This window comes from Neopelma chrysocephalum, unplaced genomic scaffold, assembly GCF_003984885.1.
Source record: "Neopelma chrysocephalum unplaced genomic scaffold, ASM398488v2 Primary Assembly neopelma1_98, whole genome shotgun sequence".
NCBI classification, from domain to species: Eukaryota; Metazoa; Chordata; class Aves; order Passeriformes; family Pipridae; genus Neopelma; species Neopelma chrysocephalum.
This window is the reverse complement of record NW_020897761.1, coordinates 1459317-1487223: the sequence shown is the minus strand read 5'-3', so window position 1 is coordinate 1487223 and position 27907 is coordinate 1459317. Positions and strand designations below refer to the sequence as shown.

At 39.1% G+C, this 27907-nt stretch overlaps 2 protein-coding genes across 8 annotated transcripts in view; one reads left to right on the top strand and one right to left on the bottom strand.

Moving 5' to 3' along the window:
- The window catches only part of RALGPS2 (Ral GEF with PH domain and SH3 binding motif 2), a 109424-nt gene that overhangs the window by 37257 nt on the left and 44260 nt on the right, over positions 1-27907 (bottom strand). For all 7 annotated transcript variants that reach the window (XM_027694760.1, XM_027694761.1, XM_027694756.1 and 4 more), the window contains 2 exons: positions 24863-24955; positions 21978-22104 (listed from right to left, as the gene is read on the bottom strand). In XM_027694760.1, the coding sequence (XP_027550561.1) occupies positions 21978-22104; positions 24863-24955 (220 nt within the window). The remainder of the gene's footprint in view (positions 1-21977; positions 22105-24862; positions 24956-27907) is intronic.
- On the top strand, positions 231-19507 carry ANGPTL1 (angiopoietin like 1). The gene is made up of 5 exons (XM_027694762.1): positions 231-552; positions 7071-7920; positions 12843-13036; positions 14675-14945; positions 16511-19507. Exons 2-5 carry the CDS (start codon positions 7101-7103, stop codon positions 16696-16698), a joined length of 1473 nt encoding a protein of 490 aa, XP_027550563.1. The 5' UTR covers positions 231-552; positions 7071-7100; the 3' UTR covers positions 16699-19507.

Below are 27907 nucleotides of genomic sequence, written 5' to 3'. Positions count from 1 at the left end.
TACCTCCCTTCTACTGGCAAACAATCTTTCCTTGTTCCTGACTTCTCAACCTCCCTACCCCCTCCTTTTCTGGAGGGTATGGATAGGAAATCCGAAGGAGGAGTTTCTCCTGCTCTCCGAGTGCTCGCGGTGACATCATAGGTGGGCCGAACGGCTGAGCCGAGCGTGTGTTTGTTTAAAAAAAACACTGTCCAAAAGTGATGTATATGGAATCTGGGTCAGCTGGAGCTGGTTAGAGCACTTCTGCTCTATTCTGTGAGAATAAAACACTGCAGTTTCAAAAAACCATTTCTTTCTCTCTTCTGGAATAACGCACACCGGAGCATTACTTTTTTTCCCTTTTTTAAATGGTCAGTTAGTTTGGTTATCGTATGGAGAAACCCAATTCCTCAGTACAGCTTGGATCTAACAGAGAAAGACAAAAGCAGTTTTCAGCTCCAACTGCAGATTAACAATCCACAGCATCGGGTAATACAGGAAGAAAAAGCAACTTGGCCTCTGGATTTTCCATCTCCCACAGAAGCAAAACCAGCTGGAAGACTTTTTTTCTTGGTAAGTTTTAAAGTTATTCTTACTTGCAAGTTTCATTTTGAGCTATTTGTGAATGCTACATACATCTCCCTCAACGCACAATTGTGAAGAAACAAATCCTTCTCAGCCTGAGAAAAATTTGACAACTGACATTAAAACTCATTTTTGTGGCATTTGGTAGACTTTGGAAACTTGGAAAGCATTAGAAAGGACTCTGCATAAGAGCAGAGACTAACTCGTTCCAGTTGTAAGGGTGAACTAGTTTCAGTTGTTTAGCTGTATTGTTATCTACAGTTACAGAAAATTAGCACTCCCAGAGTCTTTGCTAAGCATGTAATTTGGGTACTGTGAACATACTAACGTGGAATTCCGATCCTACCAGAAAGCAAAAGCCAAAAGCCCTATCGATTTCAGGGAAGCTGGATTTCACCCAACACCAGAGCATAGACCTAGCATTACTAGAACTAGAAAATGGATACCTCAATAAAACCACTGTGAAAAGTCCCAAGCAAATCAATGCACATCTGTAAGTAGCAATCATTGTATACCGTTTCAAGTACATTTTTATTTATGGTACTTCTGAGGAGTGGAAGTTGCCTGAGTTGTGGAGCCAACCAAGAAACCAGTCATACACTGATTCAGAACGTAATCAAGTTTGTAGCACAAGCAATTGTGCAGCTGAAAATCCAAAGACATTGCTGCCACAGGCACTAATCCCTTCCTTCAACAATTTCTGGGAAGTGAATTGTACCTCAGCTGAACTGCAGTTTGTTTCTAAATAAAGATCCATTTTGTAAACATGAAATGCAGTGTACAAGGCAACACTATATTAAGTGGAAAATTGAGGGGTTTGTTACAGCTGTTTGGGGAGAGGGAGGGGGAAGGACACTGCTGCAAGTCAACGATTAAAACAAGGAAGTTGTTTACAAACAGAAGACAAAGTACAGATAAAAGTCAAAAAAAGACTTACTAATATGTAATTTTCTACTTTTTTCCTTTCCTCATGCTGACTTGCAAACTAAAATACAGTTAATAATCCAGAACAATGGAAATTAAAATTTAAGTTACGTATTTGTATGAACAAACTCAGAGATGTCTGACACAGTAAGAGAGAACGAAGGGGCTGATGCTAAAAGGAGCAGCAAAGTATTACAGAAAGCAAACTTAATTAAGATTTGGTAGCTATGGGAGGAAAAAAGTCTGAAGCAGCCTTGACAAACAAGAAAGATGGATCCTTTCCAGGTTTTTGAGCCCTTTTCCTTACTATCCTTTTGTGCTTATTTACATATGAAGGAGAACAATGCAAACAACAACACCACAACCCCCATTTGAGGCACATGGTGTGCTCTCGACACCAGGCTCCGTTCATTCATCATCAGCCAAGGCTCTGATTTACCCTGCTTAGAACAATTCCTAAATCTCCCACAAATGAAAACAGCTGAGTCAATAATTTTAAAGCAATAAACTGGCTATGTGCAAGGTTTTAACTCTCTCCCCCCCTTTGCTGCCTTCCAACTCCGGAGTTCAAATTTTGAAATGTTTATTTTAAAACAAATAATGCAATACTAATATTTCGCTGCTGCCAAAAGCATGATCTGAAGTATGGTCGAAAAAAAATACTATTTAAAGTTTTAAAGGAATTTGAACCTTTAAACTTTTGGCAGTAACCACATGGCTCTATTGGGTTTTAATTATTGTTTTATTGGGCTTTGTTTTTTGTAATCTGCCCTGTTGGTTTGGTCCTTAACATTTATACACCAATGAATGAAGTAAAATTTCCTATAGCAAACATAGCTAGATGCTTAATATATTCAGTATGTTTTAAAGAGAACTCTGGAGCCCCCAAATCACACATTTCCAAAGACAAAACGCACCATTTCGTTGTACCTGCCTGTTCAAACAGTGCAAACACACACAGTGGCTGCCAACATATGTAAAGGAACCCTCACATTAAAAAAAAACTTGACCAAAATATCTGGAAATGTTACAAAATTGTGCTGTGCTTTCAGAATATCTACTATGACAAGATTTACAAACCTCTTCGGCAGAGAATTTCTAAGAATTCATCATTTTTAAAAGTGACACGTTTTCAATGACTACTTCAAAAGCCCTTGATGACTTTTAGATTGCCTTTCCTAAATGGAATCAGATTCATATTCATCTCCAAGAGGCCGAGTTCTGTGACTCAATGCATCACATCTCTGACGAACAAAACCCAAGAACATATTATTCCTGGATCCCAGTCAATACAATTCAAAGTAATCCTGTTATTTCTTCAGAGGCAGAGGGACTTGCTGGAAAAGCACTTGTTTATACAGGGAAAAGTAACTTACTTAAATACAGAGATGTATTGAAAATCCATGAGAACGTTTCTCCTATAATAAGATTGTTTTCCCCACATCACTGGTCCTTCTAATGTTATGGGCCCAGTTTTAAGCCAAAAAAAAATCCACAGAAATCCTCACTTATCCTGTGTGGACATAGGGGAACATAGCTGGGTTTATTGATTTCAGCTGCTTAGGCAAAGCTCAAAAGAAAATGAAGCATGTATAACATCAATAACTGGTATCAGAGGATCTTTAGTCTCAGTGTTATAATTTACTCAAAGAAACCTGTTTCTCTTCCTGTTACATATAATAGGGCATCACTGGTATTTATCACTTGATCAGATTCTTTTAATAATTATTCTGAATAAAGATAAGTACTGATAGAGCATTTTCCATGCAAAGGGAATCCTATGTTCACATTTACCTGCAACACCTTCGTTACATTCATCCATCACACCCTACACTGCCCAGGGAGAACGAGAGCCTTCGTCTGCTCTGGAAGAACAGATTCCAATTTGTGTTGTGGGTTTCCAAATTCTACATCCTGCTGATTCTGAGTCACAGCAGTATAACAAAGAAGAAATAGTTTGTTGTGCAGAAAGCTGAAAAATGCCAAATATATACCAACTTCCACATCCTCATCCTTGCAACTCTGTCTTTGAGATAAAATATTTTGGGGGATAACACAGTCTGTTACAATAGTCAAAAATAGTAGTGACTGGCTTGTTTTGCTCTTTTAAATTAGAATTTTTGTTCCTTTAAGCACTTTTAAAAGTAGTAAGTCCAAGAGTAATTTTGAAAACAAGTTGGGTTTTCTTTGCACAGGGATCAGTCTGGAAAAAGAAAGAAACAAGAAGAAAAGAAATGGCATTAAATGTAAAATGGTACTGAAACTCTGTCCACGGCTCTGAGTGTCCACAGGCTGATGAAGAAGTCTGTGTTGCTGTGAATAATTGCACATTTTCCCCTGCAGAAGCCATAAAACACCAGTGTGTCAGAACAGACGTAATGCAACTTCTACAGAAATCTGAGCCCCAAAACTGGGTGGCACAGAAACACGACAGAACCAACTGAAGGGACAGCTTACCCCAATTTAAAAACATGACAGTTAATAAGGAGTTAAATAATGTATTTTAAAGCAATAGCATCTGCAATCACAAATTCCTGCACCTAATTTCCAAAGTCTGCAACCAGGTATTCCAGCAGCCCCACTCAATAGAAGCAACTCCAAACTTACAGGGGGGGTTGGAGACTGTGGTTCTCTGTGATCTGATCCCTGAGCCTCAACTATCTCCCAACAGTTCTGCCACTACCTAACCATCTAAACCTGGGAATCTGGGACACAATGTGTCTGATTCAAAAACCCTAAAACTATTTCCCAGCTCTAATTTTAATTTGTCATTTAGGTCTTACAAATTAAGGCTATCATCCTGTGATACTTTGGATAAACAGCTCCTATTTTTTTAAGCTGCTTGCCCAGAACATCAGGAAATTTCTGAAACAGTATTTTCATTTCCTTCTAAGCTGATTAAAACTCCAGGTAAATATCTTGCTCAGAACCTATTCTTGTATAACAAGTTAGGCACTAAGCTGCTTAAACATGACAAGCAACATTTTGAGACATTTAATTTTTTTCAACATCAAAATTTCCAGGGGGACACACACATTCCCTACCAGGGAGATTCTCGGGAGGAACTCATCCCTGCTTATCTGGATGTCTCAGTTTACTGCAAGACATTTGAATCATTTGAAATTCTGGAGCATAATCTTATGCAGCTGCTGCATTTGGCTATGCTGTGCTAGACCCTGTAATTCATTTAATGGTCTGACAGCACATATATAGACACAGAACTTGTAACTTTAACACATAAGGGTAAAAGTTCAAAATGAACACATTTAATATTAAAAGAAATGCAGAAAGCAGCCTGCAGCAGAATACATGGTCAGAACGTGGGCTGTGTTGCAAAGTGTTTGGTTTTGAAAGATTCATTTAAGTTTTAATGTATTTCAGGGGAAAAAATGTGCTGCTGTGGGGAAAATCCCCAGCCATTCATTATTTCAGTAACTCTGTAGGGTATTTAAAAGCTACCAAGAACTAAAGTGCCATTCACTTTCTCTTGGACTATGAAGTAGCTATTATATACTGTGAAAATAGTAAAATACTGGGCTTGTGCTATGGCTTCATCCCCAACCAAATGCCATGAAGTCACTCTCCCTCAATCTGCAAACACCGAACATAAAAGTATTGAAAAATAATTTCGGAGACTCAAAGAGTTTTTAAGCTTCAGACAATTAATTCAGCTCATCCTTGTCAGCTTAGAAACCACACACAGAGCAGTTCCCCATGTGTTTCCCATGATTCATGTGAACATTTAACCTAATGAACTTCCAAATCTGAGCACTGTTCAAGTGATTAATATTTTAACTGTCTGAAATTACCGAAGGAAAACACACAACCAGCTCTGGAGAAAAGTGATACTTTTTCCCTAACTTTTTTTTTTTCTTTAAACAGAACACTTTCAGCAGAGAAATATTAACAATAATTTTAAGTTCTGTTTTTGAAAAAAAAAAACACAAAAAAAGCCATTTACTAGTAGACACCAAAACACCTATTAATACAAACTAAGAGAAATAACTGTTTTGAAATAAACTTCCTCAAATTTATGTGCTCCCTCCATTCATGCAGGGTAAAAAAATGATTTTCAGTATGTGTTAAGTGCAAGTGTTTTCTCCCCCTCCCAGAAGCAGAGCTTGCAATACAACCTTCAGCCAAACAAAAAGTTAATTTTTAGGCAACACTGGCACATTTAATCAAGATTCCTAGATCCAACTCCATGTGCAGCATGGTTGGAAGCTTGTAACCACTTTTAGTGAAGCCAAAAAAAGAAAGACTTGACGGGTTTCCTGAGGTTGAGCAGACACCATTTGTAGCAATAATATTAAGGCCAGTAACAGAACTGGGAGAAGTGACCTGACCCAAAAGTCACCTTATGGTTTGTAAATGTGAATGTGAAGGAAGCAGCACAGCTCTGCTTCTCCTTCAGGGCCGTGTCTCAGGATTGCCAAATGCACTTAACTCCAACTTAGCAGCAACAGCATGATAATTAACTTGCCCTGCTCTTACTGTATTTCTCCCTGTAATTATCCAAAGGTCACTGTACAAGGGCTTGTAGAAGTAGCCTGGCAAGGAAAGCCAGATCAACAGCTGAGATAAGAACAGTGATCTGCTTCACAAAGCAAACAAAACATAAAAAAGAGGGCTTTTTCCCCTTATTTAAGTGCTACCTTTGTTTATAATCTCAAATGTTTAAAGCTAAAAAACATGCCTCAAAAAAATTCCCAGATTTTTATAATTTGAAGACTTTACACAAAGTTAAGAGAAATTAATTATTTTCCTTTAAAGATGAATGAAACACTTCAGTATGGTATTTATAGTGGTAACACACCTGATATTTCACTATTATTTGAATACAAATCTTCTCAAAAATACAAAAATAGCGTGACAACAATCTGAAATGTGCATCTCAAGGCAACTAAATAGGGACACACATCCAGACCAGTGCCCCAAGCTTTTCTTACAGACTTAAAATTACTTGAAATAGTAATTCTCAGTGGGTAAGACAACTACCTTAAGCTAATCTCCTGCCTAACACCAGTGTCCAAAAATAGTGTTAAAGATGTATTTTTCAATATCTACTACACCTGTGTATATATAAATTTGAAAAAATGGGTTTATATATAAATAGATATTTATATAGTAATTAGCAAATTATACATCTATATGTATATATATATAGCTAAGAGAGGACCAGAAACGTTTATGTAATCCAAATTCTAACATTTATAGAAATAGTTTTGTCTCTCTGCTTCCCTTCCCTGAAGGTATTCTGCTATAACCCTGTGCAGTGAGCACAGATCTGAGCAGTCCAGTCGACACTGGAAGTGTAACACAGAATCTGAGCAGAACATTGGTTCTGAAAATTTATCTGTTGCAACAACTTCTCTACTAAATCCTGCATGTAAATTTTGGTGTTTGCTGCTCAAACCAGAAAGCCAATCTTTGACAGTAATCTAATGGAACTTAACTCCAAGTAAGAGATTCCAAAGGCTTGGCTCCACACCACGGCAAATTCACCAGTTCAGGTAGTTTAACAGCCAAGGAACCTTAGTTTTGCCTCTAATTTATGACTTTATCTTCTGTCTGTTCAACAGCCTCCTGACGGTCACCACGCTCGCGCTAAAATGAAGGTGTTCAAGTGGACTTTGGGTGTCCTGCTGTTCCTGCTGTTGTCCATCGGGCGCTGCACGGAACAATCCACGCCGAGCAAGACGCCCCAGCGGAGACACCCTCGCTCGGCAGAGGGCGGGGAGGAAGGGAAGAAATGTGGTTACACCTTCTTGGTCCCAGAACAAAAAATCACGGGGCCGATTTGCGTGAACACCAACGGACCGGCTGCCGGGAACAGGAAGGACGAAGTGACCAGGATGGACATCGAGAACCTGAAGGATGTGCTGTCCAAGCAAAAGAGGGAGATTGACATTTTGCAGTTGGTGGTGGACGTGGATGGAAACATCGTGAACGAAGTCAAATTGCTGAGGAAAGAAAGTCGGAACATGAACTCCCGGGTCACCCAACTGTACATGCAACTCTTGCACGAGATAATCCGGAAGCGTGACAACTCACTTGAGCTTTCCCAACTGGAAAACAAAGTCCTGAACGTCACAACAGAAATGCTGAGGATGGCGACGAAATACAAGGAGCTTGAAGTAAAATACGCAGCACTGACTGATCTGGTGAACAACCAGTCTGTGACTATCTCGCTGCTGGAAGAGCAGTGCTTGAGAATCTTCTCTCGACAGGACACCCACGGGTCTCCTCCCCTCGTCCAAGTGGTGCCACAGCACATTCCCAACAGCCAGCCCTACACTCCCGTCCTTCTGGGAGGTAATGAGATACAGAGAGACCCGGGATACCCCAGAGATGTAAGGCCACCACCCGATCCAGCCACTTCTCCTACAAAGAGTCCTTTCAGAGTGCCACCACTGGCACTGATTAATGAGGGTAAGTTCCTATCGCTGTTTGTCTAACCTGAGATCTCTCCATTTCGGAGGGAAACTTTCCCCACTGCAAACACAGAATCAAGAACTGAAAGTACCTGGTACAGCTCACCCTTGCTCCTGATTTTCTCTCCCCCTGCCACCTCCCAGGGAAGGCTTGAGTTTGCCAAACAACCTATTTCTGCACAAGATGAATTTGTTGAAATGGCCGAAACTCGGAATTTCAGTCTAAACAATTCACACCTTTAAGTCACAAAATATTGGGTGTTTTCTCTCTCCAGCTGGGTTTGAGTTACAGGAATGAAAATTCAGTATTAGCATAAACTTTCTACTATTTAGCTGTTTCTTTGATGATGCCTGTCAGCCACATCTTACAGCAGCAGGCAAGGGCGAATAAGAGAAACTAATTCATCTTAAACAAAAGAAGTGATTTAAAGTAGTTCTTCTTTACACTTACATATACACATTTGCCAGAAGCCAATCCAGCTAGAACAGTTTTCATCCTTCTATTCTGACCTGCTTTAAAATGAACATCCAAATCCACCATCACAGTTGTGCAGTAAGTCTCTAAGTGTTTGGTTGAAATACTCAAGAGTGATAAGTTTGAAAGGATAATTGAATCAAGGCTAGATCCAACTAGATGCACTCAGCTTTGAAAATTTAAAATCAGTAACTACATTCCCAGCAATCAGATGGCAGTAGGGGATGGCAAGGTAAACTAATACCATAAATATTATGAACATCTATTCAGGAGATTGTATCACATCTTCACATATTGCATTTTTCAGGTCAGTAGATAAATTCATTTATCACTAGAAATCAAAATTAGTAACAAGATAATTAACTACCTCTGAGCTGCCCTGAAATCACGTTTCTCATTTTATTAAAATATTGACAGAATTGTGATTTTTAAAAAAATCCAAGGATTCAGAAAAACAAGTTCTCAGACATCCATTCAAGTCCTTACTCTTGGCTTCTGTCAGCACAGCAAAAGGGTTTAGTCAGGGGTTTTTGGGTTTAGGTTGTTTTGGGTTTTTTTCTTTCAAATTGCCTTTAGCCACAGCTCAAAGTTAACTTGGTTCCTAAGATGAAGCCAAATATTTCTTTGTGACTGTTCTGCAGCATTACAACCAACCAGCTGCTGAGGTAAAGAACAACTATTTTTATTCAAGGCCTGCCGAAAATTCAGGCACGAGCCCAACTAAAATGCCAGATGTCATGGGAATTTCAGTTGCACATCATGGCACAAAGGAAACAGCTCTTCCCAAAGCATCACGTTGATGTCTGGTCAGACAGCAGAAGTATAATTCTAAAAAAAACACAACTTCCTGCTTCCCAGCAAACCCTCACTTCAAGGTTTTGTTCTAAATGCATCCTTTTCTCCCTCAATACATGCCTGCTGCACATACAGCATGAGGAGTATTATCCCCTAAATTATCTACCCTGCTTTTCACTAACCCCTTAACCCCTAAAAGTTCAGAGTTTGAAGCTGTTTTTGCAGGGGAACACAAAGAAATCTTAGGATGCTTATTTTAACATTATTCAACTTATTTTAATATTATTCTCTTGAGTTGGAAGTTCAAGTGCTTCTTGCAGTGCCTTGAGAAAAGGAGAGTTGAGAATTGCTACAGCTGGTCAATCATCAAACCCCAATTCCAAAACAATGCCCAGTTATTATCTCTGACTTTTAAAATTAAGGTAAGCAGATTTAACAGTGCACAGAATGAAAACTATGTCACAGAAAAGCCACCTTCACAGTTAAAAGATAATGACTATTTATAAGGTATAAAGATGCCAAAAAAGAGCAGTGAAAACCAAACAACCCAATTAAAAATAGGTCTGTTAAAGGCTTATGTCAGAATAAACACCTGGACAAACAAGTATGTACAACTTCATCAGATACTGGAGGTGAAAGCTCCTTAAAAATACTTGCACACAACATAAGTTTACAGAAGGGTCAATGCACATCTTAATATTGTGGGTAGAGAGTAAAACTCAAAATACAGGAGGAACAGAAGGATTAGGTTCTATTTTTGGGTAGTTTGGTTAATTTGCACAAATAGTGCTCTAAAATTTGAGGAAGGATAACTTTACTGTGAATTACAGTTGTCAAAATTACCTTAAGTTTAATAATAATCAGTGCCCCCAAAATTTATTGCCACCATTGTTGCAAAAAGTAGCTTCAAGTTAACCCAGTACTTGAAAATTACACATCCTCCCCCCTCACACCCCTACTAATACCTCTCAGTTAACAATATAATTTAATATATTAATAGTCCAGTTTTATTTTGGATTTTTCCTCTACTATTGCCCCCCCAAATCCTCTATATAAAACTTACACAAGCACAGCTTCTATACCATCTGCTCAAGATAACATTTGGCCTCTTAAAGTTATTACACCACCAAGTTATTAAGCTTTCAACTTAAAATATTTAATCCCTTTCCTTCTCTACCACATTTAATTTACCACAGAATATCATCTGCACTAAATCATACATCTAAACCACAATTTTAGAAGTGAAATATTTAACAGCTCATCTTCTCAGAGTACTTCTGCCTTATAACTGTCTCAGCGACTTAGTGTACACAGACTGTTACAAAAGAGTAGATGTGCATGAGATACTTATTCCTTACATAGATAATCTACAAAATCTGCAAGAATTTAAGCAGAAAATCATGCTTTTTTCATTAGTCAGAGCCTCCACTCACACCAGCTCTGTGGAGAATCTTCCACTGTTTCACAAATGTCAGCATTTCCACTGAACCAGATCAGTTCTTACAGTACAAACTTGAAATAATTAACAAAGAATTTACTTCTCCAAAAAAGGTTCAAGGCTATACACCAAAAATTATGGGATATGCTGGATTTCCTAACACTAACAGCAAAACTCTGACATCCCTACCAAAACATTAACTTATGATAAGCACACAGACAAACCTGAGCATCAAAGCAGACAAGTTGCATCCTGTTTCCGTAATGCCAGCTGCATTTTAGAAGTGATTCAAGGGCATTATATAAACAGACTGGTACCATTCTGTTTGCCTCAAAAACAATCCAAACATCTGCTTAGGTCTCTCATGGAAAAATGGGTCCTCAATTCCTCCTCCAGTAGAAATCACATTAGATAATATCCAGCAGATTTAACTGAGCTCCTCTTAACGTTCAATTAACGTTACACAAAATTAAGACTTGTCTGTTTACACTTTTTTCTAAAGCAATAATTGTTTTACAATAACACTTTTGGAACAACATCCCTGTTCAGTTATAGAGCACCCAAATTTACTTTAAACAGTTCAAGGAAAGGAAGTGAGACCCAGCTTAACCCACAAAATTATCTATCCCATGGACAAACTCTGCAATTTTCACAATCTACATGGAAATTTTAATTGTGAACAAGAGAAAAAGCATTCATACACCACAGCTACAGGATTTCTTTCCTAAACTCCCATTCTTCCACTGGAAGAATGGGAAAACCACCACAAATCCTGAGAGTGCAGCAGAACTTACAATGATGGCTCAATGTCTGCAACACCCCTGGTAGTTCTGTCTTGGCCAGAAGCTCCAAGTTCTCTTCATTAGATACATAAGCTTTATATACTCTAATTAATATGAAATGCTTTAAGGATTTTTTGTTAATCACATACTTGTCAAACCTGAAAATGTAAGAGAAGTGCAATTTTCAACTTGCTTTTGTCACACAACCTGAATCTTCAGTGAAGGTCAATCTCCCTCAACCTCTACTTTTGATTAAAGAATAACCTCAACAACTGTCTTCTGTGCTGCTTTGCACATGAGCTGCTTCTGTGACTGATGAGTTCTCTCTGAACTTCCAAGGATGTTTGAGAAAATGAGCCTTCCAGGAGGAGAGGAAAGCTGTAGGTAATTTATTTTCAGATATACTGAGTTTTCAAACATATTTAGGGCACTCACCACTAACCAGTCATTAGAACACACTTTGCTTTTCATTAGTAAATAACCAGTCTCTCTAAACCAGCTGAAGCCATGATAGACAAACAAATTCTTTTCTAAAAAGCAGAAAATAAAAATATTACCAAAAAAATGAAAGGCAAAGTTTTCAGAGATATGTAAACTGTACTCTTCTTACAGAATGACCAGATGCCCTTCTCTAAGTAGTATTTGTAAAACCACTATTCACATGGACTAAAATAAAGCTTTCAAGCAGCACTGACAACAGGAACAGCATTTTTATAGAGCCAAAACCCCAAAAAACAAGTTTATGAGCCCTTTTAGCTCCTCAGAAATCCTTCTCCATTGCTTATTCCTTCATCAGTACCCATCTAACTGTGTCACACCTGGATGACACAGGAAACTTAAAGAGATCTCTATCCACAGTTTACAGCCCATCCAAAACACTGGGTAAATACATAAAGGGAAAAAATTGTGCAGTGTAGGAACTCTCTTTGACTAAATTCCATGTCTGTGGGCTCTGGCAGTAAATATTTCTTACAGCAGCTCTCAAACTACTTATGTATTCAGAGGTTTGGTTGGGTATCCTGAGTTTGTTTTGTTTTTAACTTCCAACAGTTTCAAATTGAGGCACCAGGATAATGAAGTAAATTGATGTCTACCTTTTGTGAAAAAGAAGAAAATAATTAATAAAAATCATAATGGACCTCAATATCAAGAGCCAGAGTATAAATCTTGAACACAGTGGACAAAAAACTTAGGTGTTGGTAAACAAAGTCTATTATTTGTTTAGCAAAATGAAGGTTTTGTTCAAAAATACACAGAGAGGATAGTGACATGTTTATTTATATATACACATTTAATCTCAGACAGTAACTTTTTGCACTGTTTTCCATGGTAGCTTTACACCTGAACTGAATTACTGACTTTCTATTACAAAATATTCCTGAACAATGGGCAGCCAAGCTTGAATGCTTACAGTATTTCTTATCCCAAAGGTCCATTCAAAGACTGCCAACAAGCCAAGGAAGCTGGACATTCCAACAGTGGGATTTACATGATCAAACCTGAAAACAGCAACGAGCCAATGCAACTGTGGTGTGAGAACAGCCTGGACCCTGGAGGATGGGCAGTTATTCAGAAGAGGACAGATGGATCTGTCAACTTTTTCAGGAATTGGGACAGTTACAAGGTAAATTACAGAGTGCAGAAAGTCAGTGGGTGAAGAAGGATAACTGGAAAGAGTGGCCACCCCTCAGAGGCAAACATATTTCAGAGGGAAGGTCCTATTTTCCCTCAAGGCATAGTTAACTTTGTGTGAACCAGCTTGTCTGAAATAGCCTCTATTTGTGATGCACAACACAACTGGGAGACACATGTTGTTCTAGACAGTGACTGGGAAGCCATTTATTACAAAGCTCTAACTAAACACATGACTTTTATTAACACACTGAGAACTACAGTAAGTACTTGTAAAGCTTAATTGTCTCCCTTATGAATAGACAAACTCAGCCAGTGTAATTATTCATTTAAACACATTAATAGATTTGCAGCATCAGGGCCTCAACTTAAAAACAGTCCTAACAATGAACTGAAGGAAATAATCTCCACTTGTAAATTTAGGTTAGAAATCTGAAGATGTCAGGCTGGTGAAGGGAAACACATTCCTGTGTGTTACTGTGATATTATGCACTAGCAGGCAGAATGCCCAGGATGAGAAATGGATGCTGCTTTGGAGTAATTACATGCTGAACAGGAAATTTGAAAATCCTTTTGGTTGGGTTTTTTAAATAATAATGTGGTGACTTCACACATACAGGACACAGTTTTCCCCTATGGTGTTGTGCTCATTTGAAGTGGATTTGATATTGCCACCTGCATTGTATCTGTAGAGAGAACTGAGCCACGTTCAACTCCATCAGTAATTTAAAAATAGTATCATGTATACAAAGGAATTGACAAAAAGTCAGCATAAGGATTTTTGCTTCTTGAACTTAATGGTTCAAATATTAATTATTAAATCAATAATGAATACATGAATTCTTCAATACATCAATCAATCAATAATCATTAAATCAATAGTTATTCAAAGTCCTTACTTCTCAGAACAGTGTGTGGTTGGTTTGGGAGCTGTTAAATGTTATAAAATGTAATCAGGGAGTTATGGAGTGCCTCATAAAGTAACCATAAACATTTTGATTACAATGCAACACCAAACATTAGCAAACTTGGGCAGAGGAGAGAGCAGATAGGAAATATCACTTCACATCTATTGTGCTGGCAGTCTGTGATTTGAAAGGAAAGATGCCTTTCTATTTCATTTCTGATAAATCCAGTAAAGAGCCCAGATGAATTGTGTGATTAAATTCACAGTAAAACCCAACACTAGTTGAAATACAAAGGCAACAAAAAGTTATTTGCCTTGAACAACAAGGTTGATCCATAAATCAGCCTTATTCAACCTGGAAATATAGCCCTAAAATTCCATTATTCATCCATTCTTACAGATTCCCTTAGCTTTGTCAAGAAATATATTGTTTCAGTTTCCCTGTTCTCACTCCCTTTACCTTAAAAAGAAGAGGACAGCCCAGAACACAGAAATTTTGCTACCTTTACTCATTCTGGCAGCGATTCTGGCAGCATCTCGTGCAGCTTAGCAGTCCAAGTGCAGCAAAATAAGGCACTTAAATGCATGTGTTGAGCAGTCATCCAGAAGCTTAAAGGCTTTCAGTGCCCAAATTCCAATGGTTTACAACACTCCTGCTGCTGAGTGTTTTGACAAACAAGACAAACTAAGCCAACGTCCCCCTTCTGATCCTCTTTCATACAGAAAGGATTTGGAAACATTGATGGAGAGTACTGGCTGGGACTGGAAAATATCTACATGCTCAGCAATCAGGATAATTACAGACTATTGATTGAGCTGGAGGACTGGAGCAACAAGAAGGTCTATGCCGAGTACAGCAGCTTCCGCCTGGAGCCCGAGAGCGAGTTCTACAGGCTGCGCCTGGGAACGTACCAAGGGAACGCCGGCGATTCCATGATATGGCACAACGGGAAGCAATTCACCACACTGGACAGAGACAGGGACATGTATTCAGGTAAGGAAAGCGGGGTGGGTGGGAAAAGTGAGGAACATGCATTCCATTAGTTATGTCGCCTTTTAAAATACAATATAGCCCCCCAAAAACAGCACGTAAATTCTGACAGAGTAACTCTACAGAAAGGTGCTTCAAACCCAGGATGACACAAATCACGCTGGCAGCGCTCCCTCCAAGCCCCTGCACCAGTCAGAAATTCAAATTCTATTACCCTCACTGAGAACACACTTCAGCAACTTTGTTTAGCTCAAGGACATCCTCATCACTTGCATGTGACTGCACAGTCAGAATCCCTGCCCAGGTGATCTCCAAGTAGTGCTGCTCCCACACAACAGTAATCACCAGGAACTAAAGCCTCTGGACACCATGAAAGGAACTGCAAGTGTGCAGAGGCTCAGTTAAATACCAATACTTGAGAAAGGGGCAGATCATTGGTTTTGTCCTCCTTAAAGCACACCTTTTTGCTCCTTTCCTCCAGCTTTCCCCTCAGCAGTAAAGGAAAGGTTGGGGACTGCAATACTTCAACTGCTTTTCCTCAGCTGTCAGTAACCGTAAAGCTGGACAAATCCTGCAAACTCTTAGACAAGCCTGTAACAGTAAAAACACAAGTTACAAACAAGTCTTTGTGGAGCCGTGGCCCCGTGTGCTGCTTGGGGCTGTATCAGCTCACATTGCTTCCCTTGAAGTATTTCTAAACAGCGCATAACCCGAGTTCCTGGGATGTTAGCTCATGGAGAAGCAGTGCTGGTAGCCTGAGAAGAGTTATCTCCTTTATTTTCAGCTGTCACATTAAACACAGCATCAATAATCCCCTCTCCACCAATGGTTGCTGCTGCAACAGAGCTTATAATTCAAGTAGGAGCAGCAACCCAAGTGACCACAACAGGCTGTGAAGTACTTCCAAGTGCCCTGTGAGAATAAGCCACAATACAAAAAACAGGTCCAAGGATGTGATTCTTCCCCTGGACTCAGCGCTGGTGAGGCCACCCCTGGAGTGCTGTGTCCAGTTCTGGGCCCCTCAGCTCAGGAAGGACATTGAGGTGCTGGAGCAGGTCCAGAGAAGAGCAACAAGGCTGGTGAAGGGACTCAAGCACAAGTCCTATGAGGAGAGGCTGAGGGAGCTGGGGCTGTTCAGCCTGGAGAAGAGGAGGCTCAGGGGAGACCTCCTCACTCTCTACAACTCCCTGACAGGAGGGTGTAGCCAGGTGGGGATTGGTCTCTTTTCCCAGGCAACTGTCAGCAAGACAAGAGGGCATGGTCTCAAGTTGTGCCAGGGGAGGTTTAGGTTGGATATTAGAAAGAATTTCTTTACAGAGAGGGTGATCAGCCATTGGAATGGGCTGCTCAGGGAAGTAGTGGATTCTCCGTCCCTCGAGATTTTTAAAAAGAGACTGGATGTGGCATCAGTGCCATGGTCCTGTAACCGCAGCGGTACTGGATCAAGGGTTGGACTTGATGATCTCAGAGGTCCCTTCCAACCCAGCTGATTCTATGATTCTATGATTTAGTAATCTCCATTTCTGCCCTTCAGAGCAGAAGTTCACCCATTTCCCTCTGTTCCACAGGAAACTGTGCTCACTTCCACAAAGGCGGCTGGTGGTACAACGCGTGTGCCCACTCCAACCTCAACGGGGTGTGGTACAGGGGAGGCCACTACAGGAGCAAGTACCAGGATGGAATATTTTGGGCTGAGTACCGGGGAGGCTCCTACTCCTTGAAAGCAGTTCAGATGATGATCAGGCCTATAGACTGAGGAGGAAAAATCCCGCAGCGCTCAAGGGATCCCGTATAAACTTCCCGGTGCTTGAGTTCCAGAAAAAAAATAAAGTATTACTTTTTTAATCATTATTTTGCACAATCTGCCCCTGCAAAAAGCAGGTCTACACAGTTTTCCTGTCTTCTTTTCCCTGTCGTGTTCCCCTCTCCTTTTTCAGACCCCTTCTCTACTGTGACAGACGGTGGGATTTTTTAAACACACATTCACAAAAGCAGATGTTTGTGCTTGCAAAGCATATTTATCCTTTGTTCAAGACCAACATACTTCACATAAACAGTCGTTAAAGCTGGTAAAAAAGTCCAGATTTATGACAAGATATAAGCTTTTCCACTTCAGAAAGCTTATGCTCTTTCAGGTTAGCTCAACTCTTACATGTAAATATGTGAAATGACACTGTCTTGCTTTAATGTGAAAAGTGATTAGTTATTTAACAATTTATTTAAAAATGTGGATATTGCTTTCAGTGAAAAATCTGACTTCACATTATTGTTTGATATTTACTCTGAGAAGCTACACAAAAAATCGGAGACATTTTAGCTTTGCCAGCAGAGAGAGATTTTTGCAACAAATAATTATTTCAAAATGAAGTGGCAAATTAAACATAAAATGCAGAATTCCTGAAGGAATTCTCTACACCATTAAGATCTGCAAGTCCTACCTTTTGTAAAACACTTGGGCAAAAAATACTCCCGATGTAAGAAAACTGATTTTATGAAATTATTGGTAAACTTCAGGCAACCAAATTGCTGGGTACTTTTTTACTGTCAACCTCCATAGTCAAACAGCCTAATTAAACAAAAGTATTGCTTGATAGTTTGAACTCAGTGGCAAAACTTAAAAGTCCTGATATTAAAATCCTGGCTTGACACTCAGAGCCCCTTCCCCTGCTTCCATTAGGAGTGATGGGAGTGGATCAAGTATTCACACACACTAATTTAGAGGACCAGGTCTCTCAATATCAGTTGTTTTCCTCCAGCACAGATTTCTGCTGTAAAACAAAGGTTAGAAACCAGCTCTGAGTGTGTTCTCCCTGTCATCCCAAATTTGGGCTGCTCTTATGACACACACGTTTCCCTTCCTCTACGTGTTTACAACTTTTGACACTGTCTATCTTGAATTTTATCTTCTTGAGATCGGATTTTCACTGGAATTAATAAGTAATTGAGGAAATTAATTAGAAAATACTTCCAAAATTGGGTACAACAAAACATTCGCCTTAGGTACCAGATTCTCAAAACTAAAGCTTTCTTCCTGTTATATAAAACTATTTGATAACTGTACCTAGTCACACAGGTTGCCTGATTTTATTTAATATTACATAAAACCAAATATGCTGTTCTGAACTGTAACCAGAGTATTTGTTTAGCATCTCATATGTGCCTTCAGGATTGTAAGGAACTTCACCCCTTTTTAACATAAGAAACTCTGACAGCTAAAAGAATAATCTAATATGATTATTAAGTTAAATTATCGGTATCAAATGCTATGCAAAGCTTCATATGTGATTCAGAGAAGAGGAAACAGCCTTCTGTGCTTTCAGAACATACTCTGGAGTAGATAAAGCTTCATTGATAATATATGGCTGAAAGGGCTGTAATTAAATCTTTGGTCAAGAGATCAAAGCCAACAAGTTTCACCAATATTTAATTGGGGTTGGTGGCGGTGGGGAATCAGTCCCGGCATATTCCATTCCCAAATTCCAAGAACTTTAACTGACACAAATGTTTACTATTCCCATTCTGAAATTGTTCTTCATGTAAGGAATATTTGTTTGTTACAAATATCACACAGACCTCATTGATTGAGTGTCCTATAAAATGCTTTTTATTTGCAAACGCTTAAAATTCAGACTCTCTATAGTCTATCCTTTTTTTCTATGGTAGCTGGATAGAAGAGCAGTTCAGGTAAACTTAAAAGCTGAAAATGCCCTCCAAAATGTTCCTTTAATGAACACTTCTGACAGCTTTAGTTCATTCAACCAGCAGATTTCCTCTCCTTGGCAGAGGGCTTATTTTACCCCGAAAATCTGTTGCCTGCTACAAAAACAGTGTTTGTTTATTCAGTGCAGTCAGTGAAAGGTGTACTTTGCAGAAACCCCAAAGTAAAATTAGCTTGCACTCAGCCTTTTAATTAAATCTTATATATTAGACATGTAAAAAGTGAGTCTTCCCCAGTTTAAAGCTGCAGGATGACATTAACTAAACATTATTACAAAAATACACCCAGAAACCTCAGACTGTAGAAATGCTGTGCTCTGAAAGGAAAGACTTAATTAAGTTGCCAATTTAAGATTACGAGGAGGGAAAGCATAGCATCTCTTTTTCAGGTTGGTTCATACCCTGTACAATAATTCACTTTCAAATGCTTGTAACTCTATCAGTTTGTAGCTTTTGGGCTGAACTTCCTGAGCAGGGTGAATGACTTCAAGAGTTCAATGTTTTCTCTCACACTTCTTTTAGAGAAGATTTTGAAAAGTGGCTGTAGCATCCCTCAAACTTCTTGCCCTGGACATTCAGAAGTAGTCTGTCTGTGAAGCACAGAGCCTTCACCATTCCTGTACCAACAGTCTAAATTTAACCAGGTAGTCCTCAAGAAAGCTTAACTTGTACCATGAACATGGAAAACCTGAAACATGGTTTTCACATTTATTTCCAAAATCTATTGCAAGCACCATCACTGAAGTAGCTGAATATTCAGCTTAATATACTGAATATACTTAATAACCTGTTTTCAGCTTTTCTGTTTCTTGTTATAACTCCTCAAAGACAGCTATAAGAAAATATTTCACAAGGTAGTACTGCTTAGTTAAATAAAAATCTTACTTCTCAAGATACGGCTCAGTTGTTTCATTGTGCAATCTCAGGTTAATCACAACTTTATAAGACTTTTTTATTTCCCTCCTGCCTCAGTTAAATGTGGAAGGACATCCCTATCTTGTCCACAGCGGGTGAGGTATTAAGACAGCAATCTGTACCTCTGTGGCTCCACTCCCATTGCAAAAACTAAACTGAAAAAGTATTTAAAGCTTTATCTTACAGTGCTAAGATGGTCATGAAAAAACCCTCTACCGCCCATATTTGATATTTGGTTGCACAAGGGTAAGCCAAGGATCCTCTGAAGGGTAAAACATTGACCCTTGAAATTGTAGTTGAAATTCTTTTATATGCTCACTTTCTCTATGACCTTCCAAAAAGGGCCTCCATGACCAGTGCCAATGTTTCTCCAGAGGGGATTTGCTAATGCCAAATGTAGCTGTGTGACAGGTTTGATGCTCTGCACTCTCCTAAAGAGCTTTTTTTGGGAGCACAGCAGCTGCTGGATCTTCCCACCAAGAGTAAAGAAATTCCCACTCCTCCTTTTCCCCTGAGAGGAGATGGACCTCCTGAAGAATCCCCCTCCCTGGTACATGCCATGACCATCATGATTTCCCTCTGCAGACTTTTATGGAGGCTTTTTCACACATCTGAAACCAGGAGCAGCACTACTCCTGTACATGATTTTATGGCAGAAGTATTCCTTTCAGGAATTGTAGCCTAGACTGATAAGCTTAAAACAGTAACTAAACTGAGCAATTTAAGTTTCTTCTGTTCCATATGACTCTCACATTAGCAAAAATGCCTTGGGAAAGAAATTTGAGAAATAACGAATATACTCAGGTCTTACTGGAAATCAAAGCTTTGATCAAATGAGAAAACTTGGACTCAATTTTCAGTCTTCCAAGATGGATACAGATTTATCATGACTGCGGTTTCAAGGCAATTTTGTTCTTTTTGCCACTTATTTCGACCCTACAAAATTAATTTTAGAGAGACTGCACCAGTGGGCATTTGCTGTTCCTCTGGAGAATTAAAAAAGGCTTGAGGACATTCTTTATGCCACTGGTAAGAACTGATAACATATGAAGCCAGGTCCCAACATATCCTTCAACTCCAGCAGGTCCCAGCAAAGAGCATTTCTTCCTTTCTAAATAGAAAAGAACTACATATTTCACTTCAAACTATCAAGTCAAGCCCAAAGTTTATCCTAATACAGAAGTCAGACAAGAAGCTTCTACTGTCTCGGGGAAAATATCTGTAACTGAACAAAACTGAAACAACTGCTTCCCAGTATTTGCCCTGGGACTCTTACAATCAACAAGAAAACAATTTGAGCCTGGCTTCACGTTTCAAAAATCAGGGCATATGGGTCAAAAGCATCTGGAAAGTCAAAAGAATTTCAGAACCATGTACCATGTGTATATACTGAATATATATATGTATATACTGTATGGGAAAACTATGTGTTTAATCACATTACATTATGCTTGGCTTCTTTTTTGCCCCCTTTAATTCAAGCCCTGAATGAGGAACACTGTGGGACACTAAAATTACTGTTGGTCCCTCACAGCAAACTATTTTTTCTATTTAAGTACAAAGCATTTAAAATTCAACCAATTCATCTTGACAAAGTTAACAGCCCAGCTGAGTAAAGGAAGTATCAAACTTCAGGAACAAAGATATTACAGTTTAGGAGGTCTTAGTGACCACAAGAAGTCATCTGGAATTCAGGTGTAAGAGCTACTCATACCTGCAGAAGTACCAGAAATTGGATACATGTTTCCTTAATTTTAGGTGACTAAAGGTATCAAACAAAAGCTACATTAAAGAAAAGCACACTGATCACTTTAATGTCTTAGTTTAAGTAACACTAGATTAGCTTGGCAACAAAACCAATGCATATTAAACACATTCATCTAGTTTTTAGATACACAGGAATGTAATTTACTAATAATTACTCCATAAAGCTGAGTCAGTCATAACGACACTGTTTCTCTTGTCACCTTGGTGTAACTAATGCAGCAATATCTCCAGATTTTAGCATGTTCCAAACCCCAAGATGTACATTTATTTATCTCAGAGGCTGGTGATTTATAGCATCTCATAAATTAAAAGCCCTCATTATTATAACAGTCAAGAATTCAGCTGTAAGGGCACTAGCAGGGGTAACAATTTAAGCACTTCTCCAGAAGTCAATCAGGGTATTTGTACAACATGTGGGAAAACAATTTCCCAGCAAACTGATACTGTATGTAAAATCTGAAGTGTTTGTGAGGTTTAACAGGTATTTTCTTGCTGAAATTCTGTCTTGCCACATACAGAGTATCCAGAATCAACTGGGGTTATAGACTCTTTAATGAAGAATAGAAACAGTTTCATGAATGCTTAAAAGATGGTGTTTTGTTTGTGTAATTACTGGAGAAATATGCTCCAACTTACCTAAGTAGGGAATACAAGGAGTCATCTTCAAGCTGCTGATATAGTCTCTAAGCCTTTTGTAATTATCTTCTTTACTCATAACATACTCCAACTTGTCAAAGGTGGCTTTATCCTTCCGGCTCAGTAACTGGGGAAAGAAAGAAGAAGGGAAAACCAGGCAAGCTTAAATTTGATCATTATGATTTCTCTTTTAGCCTTAGAAGCACACATTTCCACTTGCCCACTGTTGTTGTTATTGGCTTGGGGTTTTTCTAATAAAGCTGCCTCAAAATTACAGCCTTTACTCCATAAGGATGAGCAGGCTCTTTGGATCATCTCTAGTGACATGCTGACCCTGTATGACTTCCCCTTGTGCTCACAGGGCAACTCCCATCATGCCTCCACTTCCTGCATTAAGGGAGAAAAGCACAGAGAAGCCAAGCACATTAAAGGTGTTTTCTGTGAGGGCAAGGAAGGACCCAGTTGTTAGTTCTTCAAGTTTTGGAGTTGCTTCTTTTTTAAATAATTTTTCTTCCTCTGTCTCTTGGGCTCAAAGGATGCAAAGAACACTAAAGAGAAGTACATGTGCAGAGACAATAAAAGCTAAGGCTGACAGTTTATAGCAGCAGGAAAGGACTTACAGCCTTCTAAATTGCTTTTTGCTTTCTAGTCATAGTGTGCCAACCCTGAGCACAACCTTTTTGAAATGCAAGAAAGGAGTGATGAGGTTTCAGGGTGCTGGCAGAGTGGGACAGGACTCACCTCCCTTCAGATTTTAATGATTATTTGCTTACATTGCCCAAATCCTCACTGGTCATCTACAATTCCTTTATATTAATTGGAGAGAAGTTGAATATTCTATTCTGTGACCTTTCTGGCAAGGTTCGCAACTCTTTTCTCGTTTTGAATGGGGCAAATCACACATTAAAAGCAGCATTTATTATTCTCCAGAGCTGAGAGTGTGTGCAGGCAACGGGCGAGACAAATTTCAGGCAAATTCAGACATACCGTCAGAAGACATGAATTTCATCTTTTTTAGGAACATTAGATTACCAAGCAAATATTTAATGGCTCCTTTCTACTCTAGATTCCAACCATATTAGGTGGCCTTTTTTTTATTATTTTTCAGGGGATGAATACACTTGCAGCTATTTTCCTGACTGTATAAGTCGAGTTGATTGAGGGTTGCTACAAACCATCTCAGAAATGCAGAAGAAATCCTTCCTTGTGGAAGGTTTTGGAGAGTTATTGTATAACTTACTCAAATGACTTGGTGACTCCAATAACAGCTTGAAGTGCCTTTTCTTGCTTTTAATACACAGAAAGCCAAAGGCTTAGAATTACTTCTAGAATTTATAAACCGAACCTCCAGGACAAGGACAACTACATCTGTTTGCAGTGCACAGCGCTGGGAGCTCTCCTGCAACTTCAATTTGCAAAGGTTTATGTATGATGAGGAAAAGCGAGTGCTTGGGGTTATATGAGAAATCAAACACCTGCAGAAATGTGGGAGAAGTTACCTGGCATTTCAGAGGCTGGAAGAGGGGTGAACTTTAAACACTGATACATGTGCCAACAGCAAACAAATAATCCTCCTAAGTGCAAACACGTGCATAACCAAGCAGGAAAAGAAACTGGGGACTCCCAGTTCTGAATGGCATCATCATGGTAGTAACTAATATAGTTGTTATTGAGTTATGGTTATAGTTACATTTATTTAGAGTCATGTACAAAAAGAGATTTAAAAATCAATTTGGCATCACAGTTACGTGAAACTGTTGAGGCATCAACTCCTTGACACGACAACATCAGAGAAAGAGAAGTTCTCCTCGAGATCATTTTGAAGTGTTAATGTCATTAACATTTCCTTGGAGAGATTTTTGGTATGGAGGAGCAATGTCTTACTTAACTGTGCATTTGGAAAACGTGCCCAGAATTCCAGATGAGTATCTCAGCAGGAGTGAATTATATTCAGTTTTGGTAACGTTTATCAACTGAACAACATTATCATGCAGTTATCAAAGAAACACTTTTTGTAACATCCAAGGACACACTGACATGTCTTCTGTGAAAATTTTCACCTCTTTTTAATGATCTATTTATATGTATCCCTTGCACAGGAGTATTTCAGTCACCTGAATATTTCTGTCACACTTCATGTCACAGCTCATCTGAAACAGCTGGAAAACTACACAAAGTATGGCTGATTCAAGGATTACTTTCTAAGCTCTGAGGCATCAATGAGCAAAAGTAATTCCTGATATTCTTCTTATCAAGGATACTATATAAAAATTATATTAATGCCAGTCAAAAAACCAGATGTCAAATAAAAATGGTTCCAAAGAACACTGTTCTTTCACAACTGTGCAAATGCAGAACTACAAATATACTGTCTAATGCAGTTATAACTATGAAAATAATTCTGAAAACTCTGAGGAAAAGTGTTAGATTTAGTTATCAGTCAGAGAGACAACAAATCTCTTTATGGCAACTGAATCAAGAGTTTCTGAACATCTGCTCTCCATAGCAAAAGAAAAATTCCAACAGCATAAACCCCTAAACGATTAAAATATGACCCACTTTGGCATTCAGAATTTTCCAGCAACTAAATACAAAATAGCTTCTGGCCAAATTAGAAGCCTCTGCATTTAGCAGAATCTGCAGGGAACTATTTTTCAAAGGAAAATATTTCTATGCCAGAATGGAAAAAAAATATTCAAGAGGAAACCATAGACTTCAGAGGAACTAGGAGCATTATGTACGCAGCAGAGTAAAATTAAAACTATCTGTAATAATTACTGCATCCTTGAAAACAGACTGTTGTGTTTTCCTACAAATAAATTAAGGATGTTGTATTTTCCTAAGAATAAATCAACCCCCCTCTGTTGTGCTGCTGCTCCACTCACCGCCCACGTCTTGGTCAGCCTGAAGATCGGAGCACTCTGCAGGCCTGACACCACTGCCATGAGTGCATGGAGATTGTTCAGCTCATACAGTTTCTGAGGACAAAAAATACATATATAACAACAATAAACAACATTTCAAGTGCTGTCAATAATGATTGCAGAATAAATAACATAAAAATGAGGAAATCTTGCAAGTTCTAAAATGAAGAGTTACAGAGAACTGCAGTGCATCCAGACCACTTTTATGGCACCTCTTAATTTTTCATTACTGTATCTACATGGTTTTGAATTAGACTGTACTACCTGTTTCATAGCCCACAGAGAACCCTTAAAAATACCTATATAGACATACATCTTGAGTAATACACTAGAAGTGCCAGAAATTTTCTGACATGCAAGCCCAACAAATTCCTTTCATAGCATTCGACAGTATTTTAAAACTTAACGTGCCAGAAAGGATAACCCAGTGGTGAATGATGTAATCATGGCAGTACTTAAAGTTTATGCAGCTACCAAGGCTGCATCAAAGCACCCAAAAAATAGTGTTGCAGGATGAAATCAAGGAGGTACATTTCCAAAGCCTGGAGTACTCCTCTCACTGAAGGATAATTTTTGGGGTATGACAACTAACCAGTAGAAAGCAACAACCTGATCAAAACTGAGCAGAGAAGCCACCAGGGTAAAGGAATTTGCTTTAAAACTCTCTACACAACACTGTTCTTAAGTGCTTTTTCTTATATATTTGGAATTTCCCTCCCTTTCCTTTTTCCTTTCCCTCTGTCTCCAAAACCATCAATCTGCCTTGGCCAATTGGTCCTGTCACAAAAGCTTAAAAACGGTCTGGAAGAAAATGTTGTTACCTCTTCTGCAATCTCAATTGTTCTGATAGATATGAGCACCTAAATATCCAAACCACATTCAGGCATTTTTGGTGGAGTGCACACAAATTGAGGTTTCACCCCTAACAAAGAGACTCTGATATAGAGAAATGGATACTCAACCACTGTACTGCAAATCCTGCTGAAGACATTTGGAGCAGTCACCAAGGTAGGTCAGTATTCCAGACAGATAAAATAAGGAACTCATCCTATCCAAAAAAGGCTTGAGGTCTTTTTTCCTGCTTCAAACTTAGCTTACCCAAGTTTTCCTGCTTAGGATGCCTTTCACAAGGTAACAGGACAAAACCAGCTGGACTAACACGATCCTGAATAAATGGTGAATATCAAAGGAGACTTTCTGTGCAAGGATGGTTTTCTGGATAACAGTTTTGGAGCAGGGCAAATGATTCTCTCTTACAGCTCCTACAGAACAAAGTACTCATGGAATGCCACTTTTAATGGCACCCTAAGAGCAATTCCAGTGGGTGCTCAGCACCCCACTGACAATGGAAGTCTGCCCACATCTACTGATGAAGTGCTTCCCTCTACTCATCCTCTTTTGGGAGGATTCTTTGGTAACCATGTGTAAAGGGCAATCACTGTTTTGTGGGGCAAGGTGTAGAGGGGTGGATATTTGTCCTATACCATAGTCCTACTATTTTTCCAAGTAGTCCTGCTGGAGTTTGTCCCTCCACTTACACAATAACCCTTTTTACTCACACGCAGATCCCCAAACAAGGTAAAGTCCGTTCTCCTAAAGGACAGTGTAGCTCATTAAAAAGGAAAAAAAGGGCTTTCCCAGCTGCTGCCAGCATTGAAACAGAAGTCATTACCTGCCAGGATAGTCTGGGAACTCTGGGGGAATGTAACTATTAGGTCCAATTAGTTCATGCATAAAGCAATATGGATGAGACACCATTAAAGGACCGTGAGCTCTACAATAGATGTCAGCACAAAGAATTCACTGTGGAGTGGATTCACAGCTTCTCTGAAGAAAAGTTCATTAGTGTGATCTCTGGCACCAAGCTGCTTTGATAACAGCTTTGGGGTACACAGGAAATCCTTCCAACAGCACTAACTGCAGGAACTTCACGTCAGCAGCTGTATGTGAACCAAGCCAAGATAACAAGTAAGTTAAAAAGTTTCTTGGTTTTTGTTACTGTGATTTTTACAACTCCCAGGTAAGCCAAGCCCAATTATCTAATTTTTAGAGCATGTAACTGTCTCCAAACCAGCAGCATTCCAGCAGACACTGCTGTCTGTAACCCAGGGGGAGGTCAGGCACCTTCAGGGGCTGTGCCCAAAGCTGAGCCTACAACACCCAGCCCTGGCCAGTTCCATCCCAGTACGAACCAAAGCTGAGCCCACCTGGCTTCCCAGATCTGTTCTGCACTGTGACCACACAGGGGAGCCTCTCCCTCCTATGGATCACAAGGCAAAATTTGTATATGTTTGTATTTCAAATGAAAAAAAAACCCCAAACAAGAACTGATTTTTAAAAATACATGAGATGAAGCTACATTAACTCACCAGATATCAAAGGATACTTAAGAGAGATAATTCAGAGTTTATGACCACAGCATCATTACTGAGCAAAGCCTGTGGAATCTTAAAAAATTAGCTTGCTTTGCCAAAATTTATAGTCAAATGCTACAGAAGTAAAATATTATTTCATTAAAAACAAGACAAGGAATGCATTTGAATACAAAATTATTGACATAATTGTACATCCTTTGTGACAGGTAACCCAAGGCAGCCACAGAACTCAGCTGTAGTTTCAGGCACTCACCATCTGACAGCAAAGACTTGAAAAATATCCCCCTCTTCTCACTATAGTGAAGAAGTTTCACTCTGCTTTGAAGGGCAAGGACTCTGCTTCACCTACACATCACTCACGGTTTGCTGACCCTTTTCTTAGGAGTGTCACTCCAAAAGGCTTTAGGAAACATTGAGAGCTCCAAAATGTTTTTGGAATTCAAGTATATTTTTGAAACCATATTTATTAACTTGGTATTATTCATGCCACAACTGGAATAAGAGATAAAAAATCCTTTCCTTCCAATGGTAAAGGCAAACAAACCATTTCTGTTCTGACTGATGCTGTTTGAACTGATTCTACACACAGCATTTTGGTTTAGCCAACCTAAAAATCACATCAGGTAAATTA

What these genes read in the sequence shown, in the direction of transcription:
- ANGPTL1 (XM_027694762.1), top strand. Translation starts at nt 7,101, where the DNA reads ATGAAGGTGTTCAAGTGGACTTTGGGTGTCCTGCTGTTCCTGCTGTTG. An exon ending in GGAATTGGGACAGTTACAAG is followed by an intron (nt 13,037 to 14,674) that starts GTAAATTACAGA and finishes TCTTTCATACAG; the next exon opens with AAAGGATTTGGAAACATTGA. An exon ending in AGACAGGGACATGTATTCAG is followed by an intron (nt 14,946 to 16,510) that starts GTAAGGAAAGCG and finishes TCTGTTCCACAG; the next exon opens with GAAACTGTGCTCACTTCCAC.